The 22171-nt window shown below is 34.6% G+C and overlaps 1 protein-coding gene across 1 annotated transcript; it reads left to right on the top strand.

The window, feature by feature from the left end:
- Positions 1-17848: 17848 nt before the first annotated feature.
- Positions 17849-21461, top strand: LOC124909903 (homeobox-leucine zipper protein HDG8-like). Its single transcript, XM_047450532.1, has 11 exons — positions 17849-17952; positions 18782-18899; positions 19011-19013; positions 19108-19119; positions 19191-19664; positions 19759-19863; positions 19958-20170; positions 20250-20448; positions 20544-20812; positions 20891-20983; positions 21081-21461. Exons 1-11 carry the CDS (start codon positions 17849-17851, stop codon positions 21459-21461), a joined length of 1971 nt encoding a protein of 656 aa, XP_047306488.1.
- Positions 21462-22171: the final 710 nt, after the last annotated feature.

Here is a 22171-nt window from a genome sequence, read left to right as displayed (position 1 = left end):
GCCTTTGCTTTGGCTGGGGCAGCTTTCTTGTCGGCTTTCTTCTTTCGGCCACCTGTGGAACCGGGGGCCGGCTGCTTCCTTTCTAGGAATTGCTTTGATCTGATGAGGCATCGTTCTGCGACAACGACGCCGGGACCGATGTCGAGATTGAGGTGAAGGAAGATCTTACCGAGAGGAACGGCGTATCCCCACGACCGGTTTGAATCCGGTTTCACCATATCCATTAGGTTGTTGAACACCACTTTTGCCCAGTTGACCTTTCTTCCCTTTAGCAGGCCGATCAACATCTTGATTTTGTCTCTTGTGAGGTTGCTGAAGTTTCCTCCCCTCGCCAGAATCGCTCTTGCGAAGATGTCGCATATTGGGATATACTCCGGCTTCAACATTTGTTTGCTGCCGGATACTTTGATCGACTCTTTAGTTGCCGATAGAATCTGGCAAGCCGCCTCAAAGGTTTCCTGCTCTATGTCTGCCGTTGCATCCTGGACGGTTGTCGGAAGGCGCGGGCTCTCTGCCACCGATGCCTCGGTGAGCTCTATTTCAGAACCGCATACAGTCGCGGTGATTTTGTCGTTGGAGATGGTTGCGGTTTTGAAGAATTCTTCGACCGCATCTTTGTAGATCACATGAGGACCGCCGAGGAAAAATTCCAGACCGGTCTTGACTACCCGGTCAATAACCTCCTTTGCCTCGGACGTGCCCTTCAACCGGATTTCCTCGAAATCCACCTGAGATAGTTGTCTAAACAAAGCCGAATCACGCCCCATCTTAGAGTTTGAGAGAGAATTTCCCTTGAGAGATAACCGCTTCAGAGAGTTAGATAGCTTAGAGAGAGAAAGCAGATTCGCGTGAGAATGAAATAAAATGACCGAAAGTCCCTTTTATAGATGCGGTTTGGAAGCCCAACTGTCCCATCAATATTGGGCGGGAATTTTCAAATGAAGGAAGCGGCAAACCGTGGGCGGGAATTTTCAAATGAAAGAAGCGGCAAACCGTGGGCGCCAAACCATGGGCGGTAAACAAAAAAAAAGGGGGGGCGGCAGTTTTGGGCGGGAAATTTCCCTCAAAGGCCTTTGCTTATGCTATTGATGACGCACTCTTCTTTTTGAAACCGATTGATGGTACGGTTTCTAAGTCTAACCGGTTATTTTGAGTGATCAGAGTGTTTGCAATTTATTTTGAGCAATTTTATGTGACCGAATAAGAACGCGGTTTAAAGATGTTAACCGGTTACTTAGATAAATGTTCAAAGAGTTAAGAAGACACGGTCATTTTAAACTGAAATGAGATTGAATTCAAGACATATTGCAGAAAGAAAACCGACAGAAAATTCGGTATTGAGATAGGTATACATAGATAATGGAAAGTGCAGCCTATGGAAAAGACATTCTAGAAATTCGGTCTATTGCCGAATCCTTGTCGAGGATGTTCGAGGTGGAGGCCGGTGTCCCTGGTCCAAACTCTGGCCGGTACCCAAGAATCAGCTTGCTGATATGCGGTGCATAACCGAGACCTCTCTTGGTCAGCACCATATTTTTGAGGTTCTCGAATATGACCGTTGACCAGTTGATGGCCGATTCGCAAAGGATGTGGGTCATAATATTGTAGGTATTTCTAGAATACCGTTGATTCGGCGATTGACACAGAATCGAACGAGTCACGATTTCGAGAAGTAGTTGACCGTGACTAGCGAGCTGGGTTTTTGGCCCATAGTGTTCCACCGGAGAAGGGGTGGCCGATAGGTATTGGGCGAGTTCAAATCCCGCAAGGTCCTCTATGGTCGGAAAGTCAGAGAATCCTTTAGTAGGTAGGTCGAATAGTGAAGCAAATTCAGCTTCATCGATCCAGAATGTGTGGTCTCTAACGGTAGAGACGATATACTTTCCCCTGATGCAGGCGCTTCGAAAGAAGGCCTTGACATCTTCTAGGAGGATTGGACCGGCTTCTTCAAGAAAAGGTTGAAGACCGGTTTCAGTGAGAGAGTGAAACATTAACTTCTGTTCAGGATTTCCGTCCCTTTCTCCTGTGCAAGAGTTGAAGTCAATGCTTAAGAAGTTTCCCAAAGTTCGGCTCGGCATGATTTCGATGTGGAGAGAGATGGGATTCAAAGGATTTCAGAAGTATTTTAATGCTTTCGAATGTGGTAATTTGATTAGAGGATGGCTCCTTATATATGATCGGTTTTGGAGGGAAGATCTAAGCATTGATTGTCAGTTTTATTTTATTGAGGAAAAAGAATCTTTACCTTTCCAAGGTGCATGGGGAAGCGACAGATTTCGAAGCCCGAGGTAGGTGTTAGTTGGGAAATAACCAGGTTAGTTGGATATTAAATGTTCAGGTGGTTGGGGATTATCTCATAAATTAGGGATTCCTTTTACATTAATTGCAATCACATAGCCGAGATTAATCAAAGGAAACCGAAAATAACATAGATAATACCGAAAGGCACATATAGCGCCGAATGAGGAACAAAGATAGCATGGAAGAAAAACATTATAAGAACCGAAGATGATGAAAGCCGAAGTGAATATGATGATGTTGGATAAGAGTACACCCGGTACGTGCAGCAAAATGACCAGGTGCAAGAAGGAGTGACTCAATGTGCATAAGAGTTGACGACACCATGGCGGCGGTTTCTTCTCTTCTAGGCTCTCTCGAACCGCTCATAAAAGGAGTCGGTTAATTCTTTAGTCAGCACTTGGGCTTGGTTCAAACCTTCTCCGGGACAGGTTGGAACACCAAGCTCCACAAGGAGACAGCTTAGTTGGGGGATGAAACCGACTGATCGGATGTCAACCATGCAGATGAGAATGTCAAATAGCACCATGGACCAATTTACCGGTGTACTGGTGATTATAGCCGCCATCATGTTGAAGTTCGAGGTGCAGTAGGTATTTGTGACATCCTTTCCGAAGACGCTCTTACCGATCACATCATTTAGGAGCTGATATTCAGCTCTCAGGCGTGATTTCGAACCGTGATCCTCAACCGGATCGTCAGATCGTGCGAAGGCGATGGAGATCTCGGCTTTTATGTCGGCTGGAACTTCTAGATCAGTTATCCCGTGCTTTGGCAGTCTAAAGCACCGCGCAAAGTCCCTTTCGGTGAAATCAAAGACAGTACCTCCCACTTTCGATTGAATGTGAGTTTCAAAGTGGGGGTGCCTCTAAACACCCTGGCGTGATAGAAGAACTCCAGAATGGATTCAGGATAGATGGTGTGTTTGTCATCTAGGAAGTTCTGAAGACCGGTTTCCTCTAGAGATTTGATTATCTTGTAATCTCATAGTGCTCTGTGTTTGAACAGGATTGAAAATCGATCTGAAAGATGTTGGGAAACTGAGACATTTTTGTCTTAGTGAGAGGGTAATCTTTTGTCTTGTGAGTGTTGTGGTGAATGGTTACTTCACTTAAATACTAGTTTAGGGCTATCCTATTATCCAGATATTAAATGAGATGATATCTATTAACTGCAGGATAAGAGATATTGCATGAAATAGGCAGGTTTACAGTTTAGGATGTTGGTCATAGGCCTGGACTGTGAAAGATATCAAAAGATCTTCACGTCTTTTTAGGCGCGACCATTTTACTTTGAAAAGGCAATGTTTCAGAACAGATATCTATAAACACTGATAATTATTCCACTTTTGTTTGGAGTTCAAATAATCTAAGATGACCTGCTTCCGAACCGGTCAGTCATCAGTTGTTCATCCCGATGCGGTTATTTGATGCATGCACCAAGTAGCCGGTCGGTTTACTCTGTCTGATGAACTGGGCGGTTCTTCCATAGGTAACTCGAAGATTTGAAGTCCAACAGTTTAGGAGGAATTACCGGTTTTGTCTGTCCGAACCGGTTTCCCTTTAAGCATCCTTAGGAAGGATCTGGCTAATGTCGGTTAAGCCGAGAGTAAGTCTGAATTGAGAGAACTTAGCTTCCTGTAGAGGCTTAGTGAAGATATCGGCTACTTGTTGATCGGTCGATACGTATTCCAGTCTGATATGCTTCAGCGTGACATGTTCTCTGATGAAGTGGTGCCATATGTCGATATGCTTGGTTCTGGAGTGGAGAACCGGGTTGTAGGTGATCGCAATGGCACTTGTATTGTCACAGAAGATCGGGGACTCTTCGGCTATGATACCGAAGTCCTTCAGTTGTTGTTGTATCCAGAGGAGTTGTGAACAGCAACTTCCGGCCGCCAAGTATTCAGCCTCCGCGGTTGATGTGGCCACCGATGTCTGCTTCTTGCTATGCCATGAAACAAGCCGGTCACCTAGGAACTGGCACGTACCGCTTGTGCTTTTCCTGTCAATCTTACACCCTGCATAGTCTGCATCTGAGTAACTTGTTAGATTAAAGGATGAGTCCTTTGGGTACCACAGACCGACATCAGGTGTGCCTTTTAGATACTTCAGTATCCTTTTTGCGGCTGTGTAGTGAGATTGTTTTGGATTTGCTTGGAATCTCCCACATACACCAACTGCAAACAGGATGTCCGGTCTACTCGCTGTCAGGTACAGGAGGGAACCGATCATTCCCCGGTATGCAATCTGGTCTACCGATTGGCCCTCATCATCCCTGTCCAGTTTAATGGATGAGCTCATTGGAGTAGCTGCCGAGGAGCAGGTGTCCATCCCGAACTTCTTTAGTAGCTCCTTGGTGTATTTAGGTTGGCTAATGAATGTTCCTTCTTTGAGTTGTTTAACCTGAAGACCTAGGAAGAAACTTAATTCTCCCATCATACTCATTTCAAACTTGTCAGTCATCATTTTTGAGAACTTATCACATAGCTTAGGATCGGTTGAGCCAAAAATGATATCATCTACATAGATCTGAACAAGTAGAATATGTTCCTTCTTTTCAAATTTAAACAATGTTTTATCCACAGAACCGATGGTGAAATCATGTTGTACTAGAAATGCGGTTAGTGTATCATACCAGGCTCTAGATGCTTGCTTTAGACCGTATAAAGCTTTATTTAGCCGGTATACATGGTTTGGAAATGCAGCGCTTTTGAAACCGGGTGGTTGTTCAACATACACCTCCTCACGTAGATCATCGTTCAGAAATGCACTTTTAACATCCATTTGAAAAACTTTAAAGTTTTTGAAAGCAGCAAAGGCTAGAAAAATCCTAATGGCTTCAATTCTAGCTACATGAGCAAATGACTCTTCAAAATCAATGCCTTCTTCCTGTTTGTAGCCTTGAGCCACTAATCTGGCTTTGTTCCTCGTGACCAAACCGTCCTCATTGAGTTTGTTTCTAAATACCCATCTTGTTCCTATGACCGATTGATCTTTCGGTCTAAGGACTAGGTACCAGACTTTACTACTCTCGAACTGGTTTAGCTCTTCTTGCATTCCCAAGATCCAATCTGGATCTGACAATGCTTCATCTATTCTTTTCGGTTCAATCTGGGATATGAAAGCGGAATTGAAATATCCTTCCAGAAGTTGACCCCTAGTTCGAACAGGTTCTGAAGGGTCACCTATAATTTGCTCAGGAGGATGTTTACTGTTTCTTCTGAGATTCAGTTCAGGAGTGTCTACCAAATTACCGTTTACTTGATCAAGGCCAGACATGTCGGTAGGCTGAACGAGATTGTCAGACCGACCGACTTCCTCGGATTGGACCGAAGTGTCAGCTTCCTGTTGTGGAACAGCTTGATCCGGCTGGGTTTCAATGTTACCCATTTGGTCATGGACAAACCGCCTGAAGACCGGAGTCTCATCTTCACTATCAGAATGAATATTGTTATTTTCCAATCTGTTGTGTAGATCAAAGCATGAAGCAGTATTGCTTTCAACCGATTCATCGAAAACAACGTGAATTGTTTCCTCCATGGTTGCAGTTCTATTGTTATATACTCTATATGCTTTACTTACTACTGAGTATCCTAGCATGATCCCGGTATCGGTTTTTGCATCAAATACAGTGAGTTGGGTTTTACCATTTATGTGTATATAGCACTTACAACCGAAAATCCTGAGGTACTTGAGTTTGGGAACTCTGTTAAAATAAACCTCATATGGTGTTTTGTTGTGAAATTTGTTTATTAAAGACCGATTTTGTGTATAACATGCAGTGTTGATAGTTTCAGCCCAAAATTTCTGAGCAATGCCGGAATCGGCTATCATGGACCGTGCGGCTTCCTTGAGAGTCCGGTTTCTTCTCTCGGCCAGGCCATTTTGTTGAGGAGTCCTAGCACTAGACAACTCGTGTCTAATGCCGGATTCATCAAGATATGCAGTTAATGTACTATTGGTAAATTCGGTACCTCGATCACTTCGAATGCTATTAATGCGAGTTGATTTTTCATTATGGAGGCGCTTAAGAAGTGTAATCAGGTTTGATACGGTTTCACGTTTAGATGGTAAAAATATTACCCATGTAAATCTAGAATAATCATCAATAACTACCATGGTGTAAAGCATACCTCCTAGGCTAATGACCTGAATCGGTCCAAATAGATCCATGTGAAGAAGATCCAAACATCGGCTAGATTGAATATTTCCTTTACTCTTAAAAGATGACCTAGTCTGTTTACCCATTTGGCATGCTGAGCAAACCTTATCCTGGTTAAATACTATATCAGGAATACCTTCAACTAGGTTTTTACCACAAATGTAGTTTAAAGTTTTCATGTTTAGATGGTTTAGTCTCTTATACCACAACCAGGTTTGATCAGTCTTAGCTATCATGCATATAGGATATTCTACTCTAGTTTTCTAGTCTACCTTATAAATGTTACCTATTCTATTTCCGGTTAGTAGTACGATACCTTGAGAGTTCTTAACTAAGCATGCATGTTTAAGGAATTCTACCGTGTATCCAGCATCACACATCTGACTAATGCTAAGTAGGTTAAAACGTAGATTTTCAACTAAAAGTACATTATCAATAGTTAGGTTACCATGGACAATCTTACCCTTGCCCACAGTTTTACCTTTTGAGTTGTCACCAAAAGTGATTAAAGCACCGGTTGCTGCTCTGATGTCAGTTAGCATATTGCTGTTTCCGGTCATGTGCCTGGAGCAGCCGCTATCCAAGAACCATTCAGAGTTTCCTAGCTGTTTCTTTGGGTCCTGCAAAATGTACATATTTACAACTATTTGGTACCCACGTTTACTTGGGTCCACATGCGATTAGTCCCTTAGGTATCCAAACCTTGATAAACCGGACGGTCTTCTTTGCTAGGGTTTTAACTGTTCTTTTGGCACTTGGTCTCGTGTATCTTGGTCTTTCTACGAAGGTCTTAAATGGTGATGGTCTTTGGTTCGGTGATCTATGGATTGACCTACGTGGTTCAGGAAAGGCTTTCTTATGTCTGAGGATTTCGGCTTTTCTTTTCACAGGGTCAAGCCATGATTCGGTTGGACCAATATAGTCGTATTTTAGCTTTTCTTCCCTATAGTATGCGGTCTCCTCTTCTTCAGCGGTCCAGGAGCTTTTGAGAAATTTTATAAAGGGAAGGTTTCCTCTTGTAAGCCTTGCTTTCTCTATGGGATTTCGGTCTTTGGAGCTATCCTCTGTGTATCCCAGGTCACGCTTACAACGAGGATGCCTGTAGTGTTTATTCATGTTCTTTACTATATCGCTAGATCTCTTATAGACGGCCATCTTATATTGAAGTCGGGCATTTTCTTCCTCGGTTAATTCTGTAGTCGGTTCACTAGATTGTTCGGTCTTAGGATCTAGTTCGGTTTCTAAAGTGTGGGTACATCAGGTTGTACGACTTCCGGCTCGGTTATAGTGAGTACCTCTGGTTCTGTCGGAATGGGTATTATGGGATCGGTTCTAATGTTGAGGTGCTTGGGTAGCATAGTTAGTAGGTTCCTATATTCTTCTACCATGTCATTCAATGCATTGTATAATTCATCTTTAGTAAATTCCTCATAAGGAGAGTCAAATACCTGTTCTTCGTTTGCCATGAGACACGTGAGTTCATCATCACTGTCACTGTGAGCCCATAGACTTCCTCCATCGTCGGCTATCAGTGCTTTCGGTATTTCACTTCCTTCACCGATTTGTTGATAGTTGTTCCGGTCATTTTGATAATCCGGTTTCTGGGTATCCCTCCTTGGTTTCCTGCATTCCCACTTAAAATGTCCCAAACATTTACAGTTATAACATCTTACATTGGATTTGTCACCATAGTAGTTGTTCGTCGGTTGACTTCTTTTCATGAACCTTCTGAACTTCTGTGCAAGCATTGCCATGGCATCCTCAGTGAACTGTTCGGCGGTTCTGATCGGTACGGGTACAGGAACCGGTGCTGGTGCAGGTGCAACCGGTTCTGTAGATGTGATTAGTGCTCTGGTTGATGTTGAGGCCGAGACTTCTTCTTCAGTCCTAGATCTCATTTCGAACTCATATGCCTTAAGATCTTCGAATACATCGTGTAGTTTCATCTTACGTAGGCTCTTTGATTCCCTCATTACCATTGTTTTTATGTCCCAAGTAATTGGAAGAGATCTCAAGGCTTTCATAATGACCTCTTTGTTCTCATACTTCTTGCCCAGAGTTGCTAATTCATCCAACACACCATTGAACCGGTCACTGTATTCCTTCATAGTTTCTCCTGGTTTCATTTTGATGCTCTCAAACTTCTGTGTGGCCACCATTATTTTGTTCTCCCTTGTTCTTTCATTTCCCTCAAAGATCTGGATAACCGTGTTCCATGTCTCCTTTGCGGTTTTGCAGTCTCTGATCTTGCAGTATGTGTTTCTGTCCACACTGTTGGAGATTCAGTTTCTAGCATGATTATCCAGGTTGTTTCTTCTCCTATCTTCAGCCGTCCATTCCTTTCTGTCCTTATCAATGAATATCGGTCCTTCGGTCAATGGACTCCATTTCATCATCCAAGGTGACTAAGTGCAGGTGCATACGTGCCTTCCAGTTGGCAAAGTCATCACCTTCTAGCATTGGAGGCCTATCCTGATACATGCTTGCTTGAGTATTGAAACTAACTGCTCTGATACCAATTGTTAGAATCTAGGTAGCCGCTGGAGGACCGGGGGTTGGACCGGTTAGCGGTTCTCACTCGAAGGGTGGTGGTTAATCCGGTTAGAGATTAACACCGGGGTTTCAATACTACACAACCTGTCACAAACCCTTGAACTAGGTTCAAGCGCGGAAGAGGTTTGCTTTCAGGTTGAAGCAGAACACTTGTTTGATGGACAAGGCCAGTTTTGGATGATGGAGATTTGAAAATGGTGGGTCGGTTTCGGTAATCTGGAAATTCGGTATGGTTAGTATAGAGTAGGTTTAGAGCGGTGTAGTTAAGTTAGTTGGTTAGACAATGGAGCCGGCAGAAAGTAAATAACAAGACAGATTTTATGGATGTTCGGAGATAAAACTCCTACATCACCCCTTCCTCTCGAAACCGCGAGAAGGATATTCACTAAGGAATACAAGTACAATATGATCGAGACTTATTTCTGCTCGATAACACTCTTACAATTTACACCGAGATTGTAAAAACACACTTTAACTTTAGCACTTAGGCTTTCTTAGAATAACACAATCTTATCACTTGTAGTAAATGCTCTTAGCGTTTCACTTATCCCACTGTGTGTCCCTTTTGTCCCGCATTTAATCTTCTTCAACTGCCCCTTTTATAGGTGAAATATGCCAACGGTCATATTTCACTGCCTTGAATCTGATTGGCTGAGCAGGGGTGCAGTGATTCAGTGTTTCAGAGATTCAGACTTGCGGTCGTTTCCTCAGACCTAATGGTCAACCTCAGACCTGGCATTCTATCTCAGACCTGGCGATCTGTTCTTCCGGTATGTAAGACAAACCTGCCGGGTTTGTCTTTTACTTGATGTAGGCACTGTCTGTTGGACAGTTGTCTGTACTTGGAGGATCTTCTTTCTGACTTATCCCGAAGTGGAAAGATCCGGTAGTACTGTCTTCTGCAGCCTACAGTCTTTCCTCAGACTTGCATGGATATGGAAGTGTTCAGTCTGTTCCTTTGGTATCATTCTCAATAGATACCCGAATTGTCTTCTTGTACTGGTCGGCCGCTTGACTTAGCCGAATGGCTTTTGGTATGAGTGATGTAACCGGACTTCTTCCGGTTATTCCTCTGCCTTGTGGCTGATCGGCTGTTTGATGGTTCCGGTTTTAAGCTTTGGCCGATCCTTTCTTTGTGCGGTCATGTTCCGAGTATTCTTGATCGGTTTGGTAGCTTGACCGGCTAGTTTTCTTAGCCGGTTCTTTTGTTTATCCGGTCCGGTTCCTTGTTCCTGCATGAAAAGTTTATTTAAGTTAGGTTTATTTGAACCGGTCTGATTTTATCTAACAGTTTCAAACTTAAAACCTAACAAAAAAAAAATAAAACTCTTTAACCAAATAGGTTAATAAGATTTTATACTTTTAATTCAATACCAAAGTTGATGAACGCGTTACATTTTAATAATATATAATAAGTTTAATTTTTTTTAACTAATATATATATATATATAATGATGTTTAATTTTCAAAGTGTCTAGATTGTTGGGTAAAGAGTTATGGTTAATTTGGATATATATGTTAGAATAAAGGTATTCTTAGGTCGTATTGTGGGTTGACCCTCTTATAAACTTAGAACGGTTAAAAATAAAATTAAAAATGTTATAGGTATGTTTTGAACTTGTAATCTAACATATATATAATGATGTTTAATTTTCAAAGTATCCGGATTGTCGGGTCGAGAGTTGTGGTTAATTTGGATATATATGTGAGAGTAAATGGATATTTGGATCAGATTGTTGTTGATCTGCCCATAAACTTAAAACGGTTAAAAATAAAATTAAAAATTCTATATGTATGTTTCGAAATTTCAACCTAACACATACAATCTTTTAATCAACTAGGCTAATAAGATTTTATACTCTTAATTTAACACCAAATTTGATAAACGCGAGACATTTTAACAATACAAGTTAAACTTTTTAACTAATTAATATATATATATATATATATATATATATATATATAAAATGATTCTTAATTTTCAAAATTTCTGGATTGTCGGGTCAAGAGATGTGGTTAATTTGGATATATATATATATGAGAGTAAATAGATACTTTGGTCGGATTGTGGGTTGACCCGCCCAAAAACTGAAAACGGTTAAAAATAAAATTAAAAATGTTATATGTATGTTTCAAACTTGCAACATAACAAAACAAATACAACGATTTAACCAAACTTAAATCGATTAAAAATATAATAAAAAAATGTTATATGTATGTTTCGAACTTGCAACCTAACAAAAACAAGTACAATCCTTTAACCAACTAAACTAATAATATTTTATATTTTTAATTTAAAACCATATTTGATTAACGCGGGACATTTTAATGATATAAGTTCATCTTTTTAAATAACTAATCTATATATATATAATGATGCTTAATTTTCAAAGTATCCGAATTTTCGGGTCGAGAACTGTGGTTAATTTGGATATATATGTGAGAGTAAATGGATAATTGGGTCGGATTGTGGGTTGACCCGCCCATAAACTTAAAATTGTCAAAAATAAAATAAAAAATGATATATATATTTTGAAATTACAACATAACAAAACAAATACAACCTTTTAATTAACTAAGTTAATAAGATTTTAAATTTTAAATTTAACATTAAATTTGATAAACGCAAGACATTTTAATAATATATATATATATATATATTATTATAAAAATGCACATGCCTATATGTTAGTCAATATTAATAATCATTTCAACTTATCAGTACGGACTCTCATAGTTCATCGTGTTTTAAGTTAATGACAAATATAGGGTCTTTGTTGGCTTTTGTTTGGATTTTAATTTCAATTTCATATATTTTTCTATAAGTCTGAGTGATAATAAATCAAGTACTTGTAAAGTGATTGATTTCTAGTTTGTAAAATTGTAATATTTTATTTTCTAATCTCTATCTTTCTTTAAATGAGACCCGACTTTTACTATCTATGAGCCGTTTTACGACCTTACTTTTTGGACTATTTTTTTCCTTTATTTTACTAGTTAAAAATAACTTAGTTTAAGTGAAATATTTACATGATCGTGGAGTGTCAGGTTAGTTCTACTTTATTCAAAATAAAAACTAGTTAAAAATAAATTAATAATATATAAAGAGAATAATAATTCTATTATTATATTTTTGAAATAAATAAGAAAAAAAAAATAGACTTCAAACTCGAACGATGAAATGTTCCAGAATGACCGAATCACCTCCAGTCTTTGTCAGTCTTTGTCATCCTCCATATCAGATTAAAATGTTTAAAGAATATGAATAATTATATTTTTCTTAAATGTGATTAAACATTTTTTTTAAGAAAGGAGCACATATTTGCTCTAAAATTGAATTTAGTTTGCAAGATTTAGAAATCTCAATTTTTATTTTAATAACCATCTTTCAATAATTTGTATGACTTTTATTTATGATATATCATATATTTATATATTTATAGGATTTTTTTAATTGTTCACCCTAAAATCATGAAACTTGTAATTGCTAATGAAGCTTGCTAATGTAAGAGCTTCAAGCCGATAACTTGCAATTGAGGAAACACGTTGACTTCAATTATTTACTTTCATTTATTAACTCATTCAATTCCCTTAAAACTATATTTTGTATCTTATTTGTTATAAAATCCTAACTTGGATTTCTCAAATGTATTGATTTATGTAAATTTATAATTGGGAGGCCGAATCAGTACTATGATACCTATAATTCTCTTAAGGGGATGGGAATACTATGATATCAATGCTTGTTTCATCCTTGGATCACTCCAATGGCGCCTCTATAGAGCAATCATCAATGGAACCAATCAATTATATGGTCGCTAATGTTAATTCTCTTGTTAATACAAATTCCAATCCAATCCAAACCAGAGCCCCCACGGGTCGGGTACCCGAAGGAACCGAACCAGGTTCGGGTAATTAACTTGATTTTCGGTTTCGGGTACCCGAAAAATCCTAAAACTTGTAGGACCCGAGATCTATCCGATTAGGTGGTTCGTACAACTCAAGGACCCGAGATTGGAAAAAAAAAGTTTTCAACCGAAAAATAAGAAAGAGACGAAAGAGATCTCTGGAACTAGATTGAAAAAGAAAAATAAGTTTTAGCCGAAAGACAGAGGAGAAGACACTTGTCTCTACCTAAAAAAAATTTTATATGGAAAGATTTGAAAGAAATAGGATCTGTTGTCCCAAAATAATGTCTCACTTGTTGTCTCATAAGAGAGTGGAGAGAGGAAAGAGAAAATTAAATATTAAAATAAAATTTCATAAATAATTTTTTAGGATTTAAAATTTAAGATTTAGAGTTTAGGGTTTAAAATTTAGGTTTTAAAGTTTAGGATTTAAAGTTTATTTAATATATTTTTTTTTTGTCAAATTTATCAAAATTATGTTATTTTGATAAATAAGATATTAAGAGACAACTTAACTTGGGACAGCAGATCCTCACGAAGGGAAGAGATATAAAATTAAGGATATATTTGATTTCATTAATTTATAATAAGATTTACTTGATTTTCTAGAATCTAAATAAAACATTCATTCATTTCAAATAAGGATTTGTTTGATTTTATTAGATTACAAAATTTTGTATTCTTCAAATATAATAATTGAGATGTATTCAGAGTTATAAAATTTATAATTTAGTGAAATCATATTTAATTTTGTATGTTCCTAAATTCTTTTCAATATTTTCATAATCTTAAGTATAAAATTTTGCTTAAGATTTGTTATGTTTTAAAAATAATATAATTTTAATATTCTACACATAATTCTTTTTTATTTTAATATTTTTACAACATTAATTTACAACAAATTAATAATAACAAATATTACAATAATTATTTTTTATTTACTAAAAATAAGTATTTAACCTATAATAATTAACTTAAACAAGTAAAAAAATATTTAATTAGTCAAAAGTTTTTAATTTATATATATAATACAAATTTGGTTCAAATTTATGAAAAATATTTCTTAAAAATCAATCGGATCCTTATTATAAATCGGGTCCGGGTCGGGTCTGGGTATAGTCGGGTTGGGACTCAAAATTTCAGGTTCCTTAAGTACCCAATTTTCGGGGCGAGCTCGAGTCCTGTTCGGGTCGTCACATACCCAGAAAATTTGTCATGCCTAAATATGGGAGGTTTTATATTATCTCTAATTCATTTTTGAAAAGAAAATAAAATGAAATAAATTTATTTGCATTATATATTTGTTTCTTTAGTGTTAAGGGCCATAACAGAACGGAAGATGATAGAAAATGCATAATTAGCATGACTGACAAGATGATGGAGAGATTCTGCTCAAATTTGAACATGAAAGACAAATTTAAAATGCTTCGATCCAAAGATAATAATAGGTGTCTTTCTTTAGGTTGGGATCAAGAAAAGGCCAATCCATCCAATGGCCTAATTGTCAATGTTGCTACCTTTAAATAATGTTAATCTAATATCTTAGGCCAGGTTTTTTTAACTATTTTTTCGAAGAAAAAAATAATTGAAAAAAATAATTGAATAATCAAACCAAATTTATAATAGTATCCTTACACTATTCAATTTGAATTTAGGTTGGATTTTGGGTTGATGAAATATTTTAAATATTTATGAACAAAAAAAAATTATTTTATGCGTATAGAGAACATTTTTTAAAATACCACATGAAAATATAACAAAATCTCAATAAAATAACTAAAATCAAAACAATCACCTAATCAAAATCCCTAATAACATTAATCAACGGGACATTTGAAATTAAATTTGACTTGATTCTTCTAAACAAAAACACATAAGTAGTCTAACTTAGTTAAAATATTTATTTTATAAAAATAAATTGGGCAAGACATTCACTACGTAGATTTTTCTTTTAAAGACACTAAAATCTAAATAAAATTCGATATCGAGAGTTCAATGAAGGAAAAATGATATTATGAAATAAGTAGATGTAAAAACGAGAAAAGCATTCACTCTTATGGGTTAGTGGCAACAAGACGTGAATATCTATAGCCCTCTCCAAGGTTTTGAGTTTGAGTCCGTCAGACGACGAATTCCGTTGTTTCGCTCACCAGATTAATTGGTTAAGTGGGTTTGCGGGATATGTGCTTAACATATGGGAATTAGTCACACTCCGAAAGAGAAACATAACTCAACGTTCTAAAAACCGAGAAAATCGTGCAAATGTTGATATAAATGAAACTCGATCTTTTAATATAAAAAATTGTTTTTAAAAATTAAAATAAATTGATCAAAAGGAGCTCAATATTTCAAATTTGTGTCTTTCACTATTATTAAAAAAAAAGTAGAGGTAAAAACGAGATATTCGCACCTATGCTTCAAATAAATTTGATATTTTAAAAAATAAAATAAATTGAACAAAATTCGTCCAATATTTTCATATTTGTATTGTTCGATTGCTATTTGTTTTTAAATTTTTGTTATTTATTTACTTTTTCACTCTAAAATTATTTTCTTTTAGGTCCTAGTCTATTAGGCCAACTAGAAGAAATTTGTTAAGTTGTAAGCTTAAAATAATTCACAACACTATTACCCTCTGAGATATACTTCTCTTCTCAACTTAGTTACAAACACATAATAAGTGGTGTCAATGCACCACGATGGTCGAAACGAAGGATCAGAAACGAATGAAGGATCAATCAGGCAACAATTTCCTATGCTTATCTATAGAATCCATGTCCCAATTGTTAGTACCAAGTGGACGGAGAATAAAGTCGGATCTATTGAAAAACAGTTACATACCTATAAATACGCATAAGTAAAACTTAAATTCATTATGCGTATCTATAGAATAACTCTAGTCGTTAGTGATTCTTGATTCTAAAGAATATTTATAGTTAAACACTTAAATTATAAAGTTTGTTAAATGTAAACCACATTGCAATTGCTTCATTGCTTTATATTAGTAAATATATTAAACAAACTTAATCAAAACAAATACCTCTAGAATTTCTGGCTGCAAGAAAGTATAATGGATAACCATGGGGTATAACTAACCGACGATGACGAATGTTAAGCCAACAAAGACGGATGTTGAGAGAAAAAACCCTAACTTTTCAGGTCACGAGAGTAGAAATTATGAACAAGCTTATAATTATAATCATCGGTAAATCAATAATAAATATAACTAACTATATATACGACACAACAATACGACAAACACACAAAATAAATAGATTCAGAAAATCACAAAACTCAATCACCCTATAATCAACTCGTAGTAATATTCAATAAAAAGGATATGTTTGTGTACACGAATCATGATAATGAAAAAGTTTATAAGATAATGCAAAAGTTAATAATTTTGTAAATGATAAAAAAAAAATTGGTGAATCAATATTACAGATAAAATACAATTATGATATGCAAACAAAAACTAAACATATCAATTTAAATAATACAAATTTAACAACCCTAACAATAATAATCAATAAACAATCATATTTAGTATGTCTAAATTATGATAACCAAAAAGTGAATAATTTATATCTGACTAACAAAAATAACTATTAAATCAATATTATAGACAACGAAAAATCACAATAGTATAATATAAATATCAACACCCTATAATAATCTCAATCGATAATTAATAAAAAAAAAATATATAAAAATGTCTACAAACTTCGTAGTCAACAAACAATAATATGTGGATTAGTATATCATATCACACTCAAAAACCCTATAATCAATCTAAAAACAATCAACAAAGTTTATGAATAATATTTTTCAATAGATGTATCTCTCATGGGATTCACTCATGCACATGTACAATTTGTTGTTTTTTCTATTAGAGTTATTTAAATAATTTAACATAATTAAAAATCTTTTAACTCATTTTTTATTTTATCAAATTATTCAATTCATTTACCAAAATTCTAAATTAATATTTTTATTTAAATATTATATATTAATATAATTCAAGTCTTTTATAAAAATAAAAATAAAATCTATCTCCACAAAATCATTATCAAACATTTTTTTTAAATCCGAGTTCAATTTAATTTTGACAAAATTTTCATTTTTATTGTCATGTGACCTGATAGTATACATGGTATAACATACTTTTGGTAACTCATAAATTAAATTACCATGTGACCGTTAGTATATATGGTATAACATACTTTTGGTAACTCATAAATTAAATTACTATGTGACCCGTTAGTATATATGGTATAACATACTTTTGGTAACTCATAAATTAAATTACAATACTCAGTCTTAATCAGAATATTTAAAAAAATTGCATGACTATTAATTTCAACAATAAAATTTATGATTTTCATTTTGTATAAAATAATTATCTTTCTTATATATCCTATCAAATAATAAAATATTCAAATTATAGTCTTGCTCTTATGTCATAATTAATTTACACAATCTACAGAAGATTTAGAAGATAAGTGCTTAATTTACTTTTTCACTAAGATTATATAATCTTGGTATTAATTTAAATTTCAAAAATTAATGTTGGTTATTACACCCCATAAAAGACTTTGTGACACCTGTTACACAATTGTCAAAATTAATTAATTTTAAAATAACTTACTGATTAATTTTTATGTTTTTGGTGATTAATATAATATAGTCAATTACATATGTTTATCTTTGTCATATTAATAAATATCCTACCTGTAAAATTACAATCTTCTAATTTTTTAATATTTTATTTCTTTAAATGATGTCACTTTTACTTTTATTTTTATTATATTAATTGAAAAAGTAATAACAATAAAAAAAATATCATTTTAAAAGAGAAAATAATTATATATAAAGGGAAGATAATCAATAATTCTATCACACATTTTGAAAGAAGAGAAAAAGAGATGACTTCAGACAGGAATGAAGCAGATGTTCCAGAGTCCTCACGAAGAAGGCGGATATGGTCTAATTATCGGCATAGTCCGTATCAGATTCAAATGCTTGAAAGGTATGAATACTTATTTCTCATTTTTTATCGTCTATTCCTTGATTTAATAAATAAATCTAGAATAGTTTGGTTAATTTATTTATTTAAATTCAATCACATGTTTATTTTAAATCAAGTTTAGTTGATTGGATCGAAAACTCTATTTTTATTTTAATTAATACCTTTTTTTAAGATTTGTTTTTTTATGATAGGGTAACTTTGATCTATTATAGATCTTAGATTTATATATCATTACAATTTATTTTTTAAAAATTAAATTTATTGATTCTAAATTAATCATGAGACTACGAGGATACGACAAATTCATATCTTTTAATGTTTCAAAACTTGATTAACAATGATCAATTTCTCGTTACATTTTTGTCGATTGTGTTATTAATTGTGGTATTAATGAATGATTTTATTCTTTAAAAAAATTGTAACACATCTAAATTATTTAATATTATTATATACATAATTCCTTTTTTATTGTAAATCTCTTGTCAAGAAAGTACTGTTATTTTAAATTAATGGAGTTATCAATTTGATTGTTTTTCCTTTATTATAAATTAATTAATTACAAATTATTGTAATAAAGGAATTATTTTAAAATTCAATAATTTAATAACTTTTCAAAGATTGAATCATTTAATATGGTTTTGGTTTGACAAAATTACTCAAACACATGAATGAAATTCTTCATGTAAAGAGTTATTAAAGAAAAAAATGTTGAAGCACAACACACATACAAGGAATTGACTTTTTTTAATATATATTATTTTATTTCTCTTTTTTTTATTCCAAGTAAATATAAATGAATACTTATTTTTTATGGGTTTTAAAATTGAAGGTTCTTCAATCAACATCAACATCCGAGCGAACATGATCGTTGTCGAATCGGAAGGGAGATTGGACTCACACCAAATCAAGTAAAGTCCTGGTTCCAAAACAAGAAAACTGCTCTTAAGGTACATAACTCAAAAAATTCATATAATTATATGTTTCAATAGATTTAGTATATGTTTCAATAGAGTTAGTATATCTTTTTATGTTTATGAATGATATTATTTGGGCATCAGTTGGTTAGTGCGTTATATATCTTGTTTATCGTAATTTGTAATATTTTTAAATAACCTACTATAAATGGATATGATTTGCATTCAATTGATTTGAAAGAATGATGACAAGGTATGTAATATGAGCCTCTTTTCCTTTCACAAAATTACTAAGTCTTTTAGTATCTAAATATTTGTATGCAGAAGAAGAAATCGTCAACACCCCAAGAGGAAAACCAAATGCTACAAGCTGAGAACCTCTCAATGCAAAGGTCGCATGTGTACTCGAGAAGTGGAGCATGTATAGGACAGTCATCAATGGAACCGGTCAATCATATCGTCTCTAATGCTCCTATCGTTGCTAATGGAAATTTGATTGCTGTTAATACAAATATGAACCAGCATTTAGATTTTGAGATGTTGAACATGACAGAAACAGTCAGGCTGGCTAGGGATGAGCTAATGTGCCTATTTCATCTAAACGAGCCGTTTTGGGTAAAAGATGTGTCGGACGGAAGATGTATCATTAATAGGGAGATATACGAAGTAACACTCATGAATAGAAATATCCGCAAAAATCACCGTGATAATGGATTGCGTACTCGCATTGAATCATCAAAATATGAAGCATCCTTGAACATGAGTGCTTTTAGAGTGGCTCAGATGCTAATGGATTCGGTTAGTCCTTATTTTTTTTTATTTAAAAATTCTTATAATACTACTATGTTTTTATTCATATTTATCACCTTTTTTTTTTTTTTTTTTTTTTCAGAAAATGAGGGTAGAATATCTTTTTCCTACCATCATAACAAATGCCTTCACAATCCATGACTATGGAAATCAAGTATTGCCTCGCCAAGTCGGGGCTCTAAAATTGGTACAAAAAACTCGCCATATATATTGATTAAAATTGATGACATATATACCCGGTTTGATATATATATATGTGTCATGTTTGGATATATATGCAGGAATATGAGCAAATACAATTGTCAACTGCATCCATGGTTCCAAGAGACTTCTACTTTGTTCGCTTCTGTGAAAAGGTCACTGAAGGAACGTGGCTAATAGTTGAAGTGTCTCATGACTTCAATAATACCAATTTTCAACTGGATTCCCCCTGTCGGGCATGGAGGTGCCCTTCCGGCTGCATAATTAAGGATGTTTCTCCTGGAGTCTCTCAGGTATAGTACTGTTTAATTAATTAATGAATGAAGATTATTTGAAAATGAAATGATTCCCTTTTAATGTTGTAATTGGTAGGTGACATGGATTGAACATGTTGAAATTGATCAAGACAAGGACCCAATTCATCTTCTTTATAAAGATGTTATCTTTGGGGGATTGGCCTTCCATGCAGATAGATGGGTCCAGATACTTTCAAGGTCTTTTCATAGGATTGATTCTTATAATAACATCTTGAAGAAGCAATTTGATCATGGTTCCCAACAAAACCTTGGAGGTGGTATATATATTATCCTTATCTCTTTTCTTTATTTTTTTTTTAATTAAGAAATTAAATAGAATGAAATTAATCTGTTTACATTATATCTTTAGTGCTAGGTGCCATGGCCCAAGAAGAAATACAATGTATAATGAGAATAAGCAACAAGATGGTGAGGAAATTCTGCGCAAACATGAGCAAGAGAGACAAACTGGAAATGCCTGACCTTAAAGACAAAGGAATTTGTCTGTCTTTAATCCGGGATCAAGAAAACACTAACCCATCCAATAGCATGATCATCAACGCTGCTACCTCGTTTCGGCTTGACGCTTCATGTAAAATGATTCTCGATTACTTACAGAATGTTAACATAAGAACTCAGGTATTGATTGATCATCATTTGTTGTGTTTTCTATTAATAAATGTTTTGTAATTAAAATTTAAATCTTTTAATTATTAGTGGGATGTTATCTGCTATGGACAACAACCAGTGCAAGAGACTGCTCGCATTAAATTTGGAGATCAACTTGATAGTTCAATCTCTATTATTAAGGTAAATATAAGATCCAATAACACAACAATTAATTAATCCATTTGACAATATTTTTTTGCAATATTGATATCATATGATATTATATTATATATTGCAGCCTAACATTGAATCTCAAAACAATGTGCGTGTGATCCAAGAGACTCTTGTGGATCCTCTTGGTGCTGTTGTAGTTTATGCTCCTATTGATCGGGATGATTTTAATGGAGAATTATATGGGCCATGGCCGAAGACTGTTCTTCCATCAGGGTTTATCATATCTAAAGACGGAAATCCGGAATGCATGCGGATGGATTTCGGAGGAGCTTCGACTTCGAGAAATGTTGCGCCGCCCAACGGTTCACTCGTTACGGTGGCTTTCCAAGTTATGTGTTATTCGAAGAACATCGAACCGGAATCCGTGGAAATTGTCACCTCTCTCATTTCCTCGGCAGTTGACAGCATAAAGTTGGCCTTCAAGTGCCCTGACCCCTCCGAGTGATCTTGATGGTTCATGGTTTATGGTTTAATTTTATCTATTATATTATGGTTTTATGAACCTATTTCCTTAGATATTTCCTTTTCTTTTATGTAAGCTGGAGAACTTAAATACTTTATGCATTTTGATTGATGGGTTCAATTCATATTATTAAACCAATTCAAATTTCTTTATGACTATATACTTAATAGTTAATTAATACATTTTACTCATTAGAATAGGATGAGTATTAGGTTGGTTGAGGAACTCATTCTAAATAAAAATAATATTATAGTCATTGTTTATTTATTTTCATATCAACTAATTTATTATTTTTTATCATCTTTAACGGTTGGTCTAGTTTATTGGTCATCATTCTATATTCACTTCATTATGCTCAAGTTTTATTTTTCATCTATTAATTTCACTCTCATTTTTTTAAGTATGAGAAAAATGATTATAGATATAAAAGTTGTTTTTTTGTCAAAAAAAAAAAGAAAGATAATAATGTAGAAATCTTTGAAATACTTGTTTGGTGTTAAATTCTAATTCTATTATTATTAAGATGGATGGTGTAGAACGGTTGTTTGAATAACTTTTGAGATTATTTAAATAATTTATTAGTTATAGAGTTTTGAAAAGTGATTTTTTTTAATTCTTAAATATATTAATATATTGTGTAATTTTTTTTTTTTGGCTAACCCAAACAAAAACAATTTTTCTGAAATCGATGA

Source organism: Impatiens glandulifera, chromosome 7 (genome assembly GCF_907164915.1).
Source record: "Impatiens glandulifera chromosome 7, dImpGla2.1, whole genome shotgun sequence".
NCBI classification, from domain to species: Eukaryota; Viridiplantae; Streptophyta; class Magnoliopsida; order Ericales; family Balsaminaceae; genus Impatiens; species Impatiens glandulifera.
The sequence above is the reverse complement of the archived record's forward strand: the minus strand, read 5'-3'. Positions and strand labels throughout refer to the sequence as shown.